The 10,115-nt window shown below is 37.3% G+C and overlaps 1 protein-coding gene across 3 annotated transcripts in view; it reads right to left on the bottom strand.

Annotated features, from left to right (window-relative positions):
- Positions 1-10,115, bottom strand: part of GLCCI1 (glucocorticoid induced 1) — a 119,778-nt gene that overhangs the window by 48,902 nt on the left and 60,761 nt on the right. For all 3 annotated transcript variants that reach the window (XM_027769144.1, XM_014585057.2, XM_014585056.2), the window contains exon 3: positions 3,927-4,013. In XM_027769144.1, coding sequence (XP_027624945.1) covers positions 3,927-4,013 — 87 coding nt within the window. The remainder of the gene's footprint in view (positions 1-3,926; positions 4,014-10,115) is intronic.

Genomic DNA, 10,115 nt, shown 5'->3' on the forward strand with positions numbered 1-10,115 from the left:
GGGAAAAATGACTTCTTAGGCTTTCAAATAATTAAAGTAGACTTACTCTATACTGATTCAAAGGACAGAGTTATTAACTAAGTGTTATAATTATGAGTTCAATATATAAAGAACGTATTTAATAACTTAAGCTAAACAACTGAACTGGTACTCCTGTAAGTTAATGAGTTTCTTTCACTGAGAATGATCATAATAGAGATTAGATGATCATTTTTAAAAGAAGTGTTTATATAGGATATGGACTAGATGACCTTTTATCTCTTAAGTTTTTGTAATTTTATTTAAAAAAATAAAGAGGTAAGAATTTGGATAGGGGACAGCAGATGGCATAATGGTTATGTTGCTGGACTCCCAGATAGTTGACCATGGTTTGAATCCTGGACCCAGCAGCTTAAAAAACTCATGCTGAGTGTATGTACGTGCATGCCCAAAATCCTAAGAGAATGGAGGATCAGGGGTTGTGGTGTGGCCATGATTTCTTTTTTCCTGTCTCTCTCCATCTCTCTGGTGAGTGCACAGGCCATATAGCAAAAAAAAAAAAAAAAAAAGGAAAGAAAAAAGAGCCAAGTATATTATTTAGGGTTATTCATAATAAATAAGAGAATGGATCATAGGAACTATACCTTTTCTTTTTTTTTTTTAGTTTTATTTTATTCATAGTAGACAGCATATATACACACACACGAGAGACACATGCATCTTGACAGAGTTTTCTCACACCACGATTCCTTCCTTCTGGCTCTCCAACTTTCTGGAATCCTGAGAATGCACATATGTGAACAGTATGTTTTAAGGCTGACACAAGAATCTGAAACCATGTTGCCAGTGTGGCTTCTGGCTCTGCCATTAACTTTGCTACCAATTGTGCTGCCAGACTGGCCTGCAGAAATTATTTCTAAATGACATGGATAGTACCACACAACTGGGGTTCCCAAAAGCAACGATATGCTAGATATCATTAAAAAGCTATTAGATCAAACAATAAAACTACTGGTGGAAAATGCTGGGGAAGCTCTGGGAGACATTGGAGTAGGCAAAGACTTCTTAAATAAGACTCCCAAAGCACAGGCAATAATCCCTAAAATAGACAAGTGGGACTATATTAGACTAAGAAGTTTCTGCACAGCAAAGGACACAGTAACAAGTGTGAACCGACAACCCTCAGAATGGGAAAATATTTTTGTTAAATATGCCTCAGACAAGGGACTGATAACGAGAATACATAGGGAACTCAAGTGCCTTATGCGAAAAAAAATGATTAACCCGATTAAAAGATGGGAAAGTGAGCTGAACAAAAGTCTCTCTAAGGAAGACATACGAACAGCCAAAAAGCATATGAGGAAATGCTCGACATCCCTCATCATAAGGGAAATGCAGATAAAAACCACAATGAGATACCACCTAACCCCTGTCAGAATGGCAAAGATTAAGAATATAAAAAGTGATAAGTGTTGGCGGGGATGTGGTGAAAAGGGAACCCTCCTCCACTGTTGGTGGGAATGTAAACTAGTTCAACCACTGTGGAGAACAATATGGAGGTTCCTCAAAGATCTACAAATAGAACTACCATTTGATCCAGCAATCCCACTTCTGGGTATTTACCCAAAAGACAGGAGAACGCTCAGTCAGAAAAGTGCTTGCACATCCATGTTTATTGCAGCATTATTCACAATTGCCAAGACATGGAACCAACCTAAATGTCCACAAACTGATGAATGGATTGGAAAAGTGTGGTATATATACTCTATGGAATACTACTCAGCCATAAAAAATAACAAGACCCTGGAATTTGATAGAAAATGGTCAGATATGGAGGATCTATTGCTGAGTGAAGTAAGCCAGGCTATGAAAGAAAGATATTGTATGTATCCACTCAATATATACCGACTATCCGCACTCTATAATAGAGAGCAAAAATTCGGAGGACATAAACACAGTGAAGGTACTTAATGAGAATAGGACAGTGTGGAATGGGGTAAGTGAAGAGAAGAGGATAGAGAAAGATAGCAAGTGAACAATAGAGAGACAGGACGTTAGTGAGAAACAGATAGGGGTTATTAACTGTTGATGATGACATGTATAGTATTCTCAACTGGATTGGTCTGAGAAGTATTTCATGATGGGCAAAGTATTTTTACAAGCAAAACGAGAAATAACAATTGACTGTTTTATAAAAATAATTAGAATAATAAAAATAATGATTGGGGAAAACAGAAAAGATATTGAATGTTGAAGTGGGGAGATTAAAAAAAGATATATATATATAAAAAATTACCTTTTTATCATAGTAGAGTCACTATACTTTTTTAAGTCTCCCAGTGATTGTCTATTTTGCTTCACCCATGCAATTGTTTTAGCCCTCTCATGTAGTCCTTTCCAGGAAATACGTATTTTAGTTTGCACTCAAACACTTTTCTCTCTCTCTCTCTCTCTTTTTTGTTAATTGCCACAGAGTGTATGCACTTGCGAGAGAGAGAGAAGCTCTCCTTAGCAGAGTATGGCTACACCACAACCCCTTTCTCTCAATTTGCTCATCCTGTCGGGATACTGGCACTACTGGCACATAGACCCAGTGCACTTTCCAGTCAGTAAACCCAGGATTCAAACAATAGTCAGCCATATGGGATCAAATTTCCCATGCAAGGCACTTAAACAGTGCACTCGACATTTCCTAACTCATTCTGTCTCTTAGGTGCATCCCATATTTGACCACAAAGAACGAAGGTTGAAAGCTTTTAGTCTGTGGATTGACTTGAGACTGCAGATCTGTTTTTATGGCAAAAATCCATGCTGCGCCATATTTCATTTCCATCTGTTCTTTTGTGCACACTGTATTTTAATTCTTTTTATTGTTTATGCATGAACTCTTTGAAAGGTGTTTTCTCAATACTAATGCTCTTTTCTACTGTCTTTTCTCCTTAACCTTTGGCAACTTCACTTTATAAGCCAACCATCCGAAGACATTGTGTTTACGAAGCTTAACATGTGACCACTTAGTAGATACCTTGTCCTACAACTCCGAATATGGGATTTATATAACAATGGCTGTATGAGTATGTGTACACTACCCACTTACAATTGTAGGAAGTTATGACGCATTAGCTCTGGTTTCTACAGTTTAGAATTGTTTTTTATTTTTTTGGAGAGGTTTTTGCTATAGGGCATGTGTGCATGCCAGAGAGAGAGAGAGAGAGAGACAAGAAGTGAGAAACCCTCCCTCAGGGGGTATGGCCATGCCACAATCCCTTCTCCTCCATTCTCCTCTCGGGATTTTGGGCATTCAGGCACACACACCCGGCGTGAGTTTAAGCCACCAGGTCTGGGACTCGAACCGTGGTCGACTACATGGGAGTCCAGTGACATAGCCATTACGCCAACTGCTGGTCCCTTCTCTATAGTTTAAAAATAAACAAACTGAAGGGATAAAACAGATGAGAAATTATTATATTATTATATTAATTGAGACTAAGGCTAAGTGCATAATACATATTTATAAAGAACATAAAAAGTTGGCCTAGCCTGATGGCACAGTCAGTAGTAAACTGAATTGCAGTGCTATAAGCCACATGATGAGCCATGTGGTTCAGAGTCCTAGGTAGGCCTGAAAACATACCAGGTACATGTCCAAGATGCTGACAAGCTAGAGAGCTTAAGGAGGTGAATTGTGTTGTGATGGGTCTCTGTCAAGGATGCTTCTCTTTCTATTTTGGATGCATACATATGCTATATAAAAATAAACTTAAAATTAAAAAATAAAAGTCCGCAAATAAGAAATACCTAGACTTGTTCACTAAAACACAGAATGCAAACTCTCTCAAAAAAATAAAGGGTAGGACAAATAAAAGTAGTACCATGACATCAGGAAATTATAGGTAGGATCTGCTGGGACCCAAACAGGTCATAAACTAGAAAAAGAAATAACTTACTTCTTTCAGTTGATCAGCACTTCCCCATGATGCAGAACGCTGATGTGACCTCTTTTCAGCTCCCTCCTCTGCCCAACAGCTAGGTGTCTTTAAAAGAAAAAAGGAAGAAAAATTGAGAAATGTTGTCTCTGCACCCTGATCTCAAGCAACTAAAACATATCTCAAATTTTTAGCACACACCGGTTAGAGAGTTGTACTGAAATCCTTTAAACACCAATATTTTCATGACCCTGTGAAATATTTAAAATATCCTGAACTAGACATAATCAATCTACTATGTCTGAGTCATCTTGCTTAAAATATTTGGTATCTTCCATATCAACAACTTAACAACTTAAAAGTTAACACATTCCAAGAGAACTATGAGCTTCATATGTTGGTATTTTACGAGAGAACAGTCGGGTCCAGCAGATGGCATAATGGTTACATCAGAAGACTCCCAACGTAGTCAGCTGTGGTTCGAGTACCAGACCCAGCGACTTAAAACTCAAGCTGAGCGTATATGTGTGTGTGTGACCAAAATCTTGAGAATAGAGGAAAAGGGATTAAAATATGGCCATACCCCCTGGAGGGTGATTTCTTGCTTTCTGTCTCTCCAGTGAACGCATGTGCACTATACCAAAAATCTCTCTTTAAAAAAAATAAAAAAGATGGGACCAGCAGTTAGCGTAATGGCTATGTCGCTGGACTCCCATGTAGTCGACTGCGGTTCGAGTCCTGGACCCGGTGGCTTAAACTCATGCCGGGCACGTGTGCGTGCGTGCCCAAGATCCCGAGAGGAGAATGGAGGAGAAGGGACTGCGGTGTGGCCATCCCCCCCTGGGGGGGTGATTTCCTGCTTTCTGTCTCTCTGTCTCTCTCTGTCTATCTGGCGAGCACACGCGTCCTATAGCAAAAACCTCTCCAAAAAATAAATAAATAAATAAATAAATAAATAAATAAATAAAATAAAAAAGAACAGCCAAACTAAATATGAAATGGCATTGTACACATATAATGGACAGAAAATGAACAGAACTAGCTCAAAAGTAGTGGTACAGTAGTGGTACTATAAATGACCTACATATCAAATATTTAGCTACATAGAGGGCTGATGAAACCTCTTTTTCCATATTCAGGGAAGAAAGTATTAGCAATAGTATTTTTAAAAAATATCAGGTATCTTTACATGAAAAAATACATGACACTAAGAATGAAGGAGATTAAAAACAGTAAGAATAAACCAAATAAGCTGTCTATAAACTGATATAATGTGTTTTTAAAAAGAGCTACATTCCAGAAGAGAGAAACATTTTAGCCATTACATCATTTTCAATGATTTAACCACTGAGAGATGATATATCCAAATGTACCACAAAACACTAAATGAAAAAAATGCCATAAAGTGGTAAGATCACTTAGTTTTTATATTTAAAATCAAACAATATTAAAATGCCATCCTTATTATAGGTGAAGACTCAATATAATATAGAGAAAATATGACTATTCAGTCATAGACAACGGGTAATGATTATCGCAATTAATATAAATGACTTTTAAAATTCTTTATTACATATTGATAAAATTATTATTTTTTTTTTTTGGAGAGGTTTTTGCTATAGGGCACGTGCTCTCACCAGAAAGACAGAGAGAGACAGAGAGATAGAAAGAGAGAAATCACCCCCCAGGGGGGATGGCCACACCACAAATCCTTCTCCTCCATTCTCCTCTTGGGATCTTGGGCACGCATGCACACGCACCTGGCATGAGTTTAAGCCACTGGGTCTAGGACTCGAACTACAGACGACTGCATGGGAGTTCAGCGACATAGTCATTATGCTAACTACTGGTCCCGATAAAATTATCTTTTAAGTTTCTCTTTATTTCTTTAATTTGCAAAGGAGTACATGAGTTCAAAATGGGGCAGGGGGAGGGAAGGAAAAAGAGTATTAGCAATAGTAACTTTTTTGAAAAATACTAGGTATTTTTACATAAAAGACATATATTATTGGGGCCAGCAGATGGTATAGTGGCTATAGTGCTGGACTCCCACATGGCTAGCCACGGTCCAAGCCCCAACCTGGTGGCTTGAAAATCACACCAGGCACGTGTACAGGTGTGCCCAAGATCCCAGGAAGAAAAGGGAATGCAGCATGGCCATCCTCTGGGGGTGGGGAGAGGGTGAATTTCTCATTTTCCTTCTGTCTGTCTCTCACTCTCTCTGGCAAGCACACTTGCCGTATGACAAAAAACTCTTAAAAATGTATATTATTTAAAAAGAAAAAGATTAATAACAATAAAAATAAAGTATATAAACTGACTATAAACTTATTTATAAGTGTATAAATAAACCAAATGGGGAATGGTTACACCACAATCCCTCCTCCCCCATCCTTTCCCTCCATTCAGGATTTTAGGGCATGTACACACATGTCCCTGGTTTGTTTTTCAAGCTGCTGAGTTCTGGACTCAACTGCTGATTCTGCCATCAGAGATCTAGCTCCTTGAGCTAGTCCAAAGCCATCCTTTATGTTGAGATCTCACATGTGAATCTACATTAACATATAATTTTTTTTCTTTTTTTTTAAGAGAGAGATTTTTGCTATAGGGTGGGTGTACTTGCCTAACAGAGACAGAAAAACAGAAGTTACAAATGACCCTTCCAGGGGGGATTAACACACCGCAATCTCTTCTCCTCCATTTTCCTCTCGGGATTGTGGGCAGGCATACATGCATGCACATGCGTGCATGCGTGCACGCACACACACATGAGTTTTAAGCCACCCGGTCAAGACTTGAACCTCAGTTGATTACGTAGGTGTCCAGCAACATAACCATCATGCCATCTGCTGTTCCCAATAATTACTATCTCTTCAAAGCAATGGTACTCCAAAACTGCTGAAGGCTAGTTGAATAAACATAGAAATGAACTGCTTAAACAGTTCACTACTAAAGTAAAGCTATTTAATCAACCAAGAGAATAAAATATTTAATTGGTGAGGACAAGTGTAAGGGGTATCAACACATTAAATATGCCACTTGAAAAAACTATTAGTTAATAAAATTTCTTGTGAACAATTCTAGATAAAACTAATGTGGGGTCAAGCCCATGACCTGGAGATTAAGGGTACAGTAGATCCCTGGACCTAACAGCTTATAAACATGCTGGGTGCCTGTGTATGCATGGCCAAATTCCATAAAGGATGGAAAAGGGACTGCAGTGTGACCACAGCCTGTGGTGGTGGTAGTGGTGGTGGTGGGAGGGGTGCTTTCTTCTTCTTTTCATCTGTCTGTGGTGACCACATGTGCCCTCTGACAAAAGTTTAAAAAAATAAAAATAAAAAAATAAAAATAATTTAACCTCCCAAATAACTGTGTGCTTAGCAACTAAGATAGCCTAAAACCTGGGACTAGCAGATAGCATAATGGTTATGTTGCTCAAGTCCCATATGACTGACCATGGTTCTAGTCCCAGACCCAGTGGCTTGAAACTCATGTTGGGTGCATGTGCATGTGTGCCCAAAATCCTGAGAGGAGATGGAGGAGAAGGGACTGAAGCATAGCCGCCTCCCCTGGGGGGTAATTTCTCACTTTCTGTCTCTCCGTCTCTGTCTCTCTGGCAAGTACACATGCCCTATAGAAAAATTCTCTCAAAAAAAAAAAAAATCTTAAAGCCATTTATGATTTTGTCACATTTTTGAGATTTTGAGTCAATGCTTTTATCTATCAAGTATTACCTTGCCAAAAATCAAATGATTAAGGATCACAATCTTTATGACTCAAAGTATATTCATCAAAAATGAGTCAAATCTTTGTTGTATTCTATAATTATTAATAATCATACTTATAACACTAATTGTTTTTATTTTGTAGAGCTCTAACTTTTTCAAAGAACATTTATGCGTATTTTATCTCTACCTTACATACAAATCAATAGCACAAAAATTCTGCAACTCTTTCAATGTTGCAAATTATGCTAGTGGCAAATGAAACTAAATCTGAGGTCTTTTATGACACAGATTACTTTATTATGGTATCATTCTTTTCCTGACAATGAATGTGAAAATCTATTTGATTATTTCAGAATACAGCACTAGTTATTAAGAAAAAAAAAACTAGCATCAAAATGTTTGCTCATGAAGTTAACCTAGCAATATATATATTTTTAAAAGTGAAACATTACTGAAAGCTTTTTCAATCGTGGCTATAGAGTTACATGTCACAAATTGTTTAAATATATTCATTATAGTCTCACCTTCAAATACTCCTCCAAGAGTAATTTAATTTTAATCACACTGATGTAAAATAATATAAAAATGTTATTATTATCTAAATAGACTGCACTGTCCAATGTGATAACACCTAGCTATATACAGCCATTTAGATTTAAACTGATGAAAATTAAACAGAACTAAAAATTCAGTTACTTAGTTCCAGTCACATATTGCAGAAAATTCTATAAATTCTATTAGAGACCAGCTTTATTTTCATTTTTTTGAGGTTTTTGCCTTAGGACACGTGTGCTGAGGGTAGGGGACAGAGACAGAGATAATGAGAGGGAAAGAAAGAAATCACACCCCAAAAGGATGGCCATGTCACAATCTCTTCTCTCTCCTCCTGGGATCTCTGGCATACAATCTCTGGCATGTTCAAGCTACCAGGTCCTGAGGTTCTAGCTCCAGGACTTGAACTTTAGTCACCAATGTAGGAGTCCAGCACATAACCACTATACCATTTGCTGATTCCAGGAAAACAGTATTCTAAACATTTGATCACTGATTTTTAACAGATTATTTTAGCCCAAACAAAGTCAGAAGACAGCTACTTTGTAGCAAATCTATTTCAGGCTGCTGTCTGAGAAAACTTAGTAGAAGATGAACTACTTTGAATTCAATTTACATCTGAGTATCTAAGAAATGTTTCACCATTTGAATTAGGAAAATACAACACAGAGTAGCAAAATTTCCTTTTGTATATATCAGCAAGTAGCCCCTTTCAGCTGGTCTGTCACTCTGTCTACTAATCTAGACTAGAATTTTAAGCAGTGCTACTTATAACAATTGCTCCTAAATATTAGTTAAGGATATACAATCCTAAATATTAGTTAAAGATATATGACAAAAGGGTTCCATGATCAGATAAATACAGGAAAACTGTGTATATTACCTACTCTTTTGAATGTACAATTCAGTTAACATTCCAAAAAGACATAGGTTTTTTTTTTCAAGCTTGCTTAATTTTCCTCTTCCTTACATGATCTCAGAACACTTTTATTTTTTAAATATGGTTATCAACAACCTACAAATACACACCACAGACTGCTGAAAAATAAACCACCCTCAAAAATGTGTACTGTATATAACATCTTGCTCTTAAGCCACCACACTTTTGAAAAGGGATTCTTCCTTTCTAGCTACCTCCACTCAGACTACAAGGAAAGAGAAAAATGAACCTTTTGTACACACTAGCAATGTAGAATTAAAGTCAATGTGTAAAACTGCTAACAAAAAGGTGACTGGTTTTAAAAGATGAGAAGGATACCTATGGGTAGAAGTCATGTTTTAAATCTCACCAGAATTCCCTGAAGTCCATACATAAAACTTTCTTTCTAACACCTAGGTCTACCCTCTCTGCTCTAGGTTTCTGTGTGAGGATCACTTCTCTGAGTGATATATGAGGGAACAATCCTACTACATAGGGCTGCACAGACTTCAAAATAAGTATGCATTAGAAAAAAATCATTTTTGGATATGTCAGCCAAGAAGCTTAAAATATTGGGTAGTTTTGTTATTTATGTCTTTATTCATGAACTAGGGATAATGTGCTTTTTTGTTTTACTAAATACAAAACAGTCCAAACCAAGTTCTAGTGAGAAAAAATTTTTGATATGCAAATATATAAAGCCACTTACTAAAAAAAATCATTTCACAAAATTTTCTTATTGCTATTTAAAACTTTAAAGACTATTTTTAGTGTGGTTCATCTTTATTTATTTATTTATTTATTTTGGAGAGGTTTTTGCTATAGGGCGCATGTGCTCACCAGAAAGACAGAGACAGACAGAGAGACAGAAAGTGAGAAATCACTCCCCAGGGGGGATGGCCACGCCACGATCTTGGGCACGCACACACACATGTCCGGCGTGAGTTTAAGCCACTGGGTCCAGGACTTGAACCGCAGTTGACTACATGGGAGTCCAGCAACACAGCC

This window comes from Tupaia chinensis, unplaced genomic scaffold, assembly GCF_000334495.1.
Source record: "Tupaia chinensis unplaced genomic scaffold, TupChi_1.0 Scaffold148792_1, whole genome shotgun sequence".
In the NCBI taxonomy this organism is placed as follows: domain Eukaryota; kingdom Metazoa; phylum Chordata; class Mammalia; order Scandentia; family Tupaiidae; genus Tupaia; species Tupaia belangeri.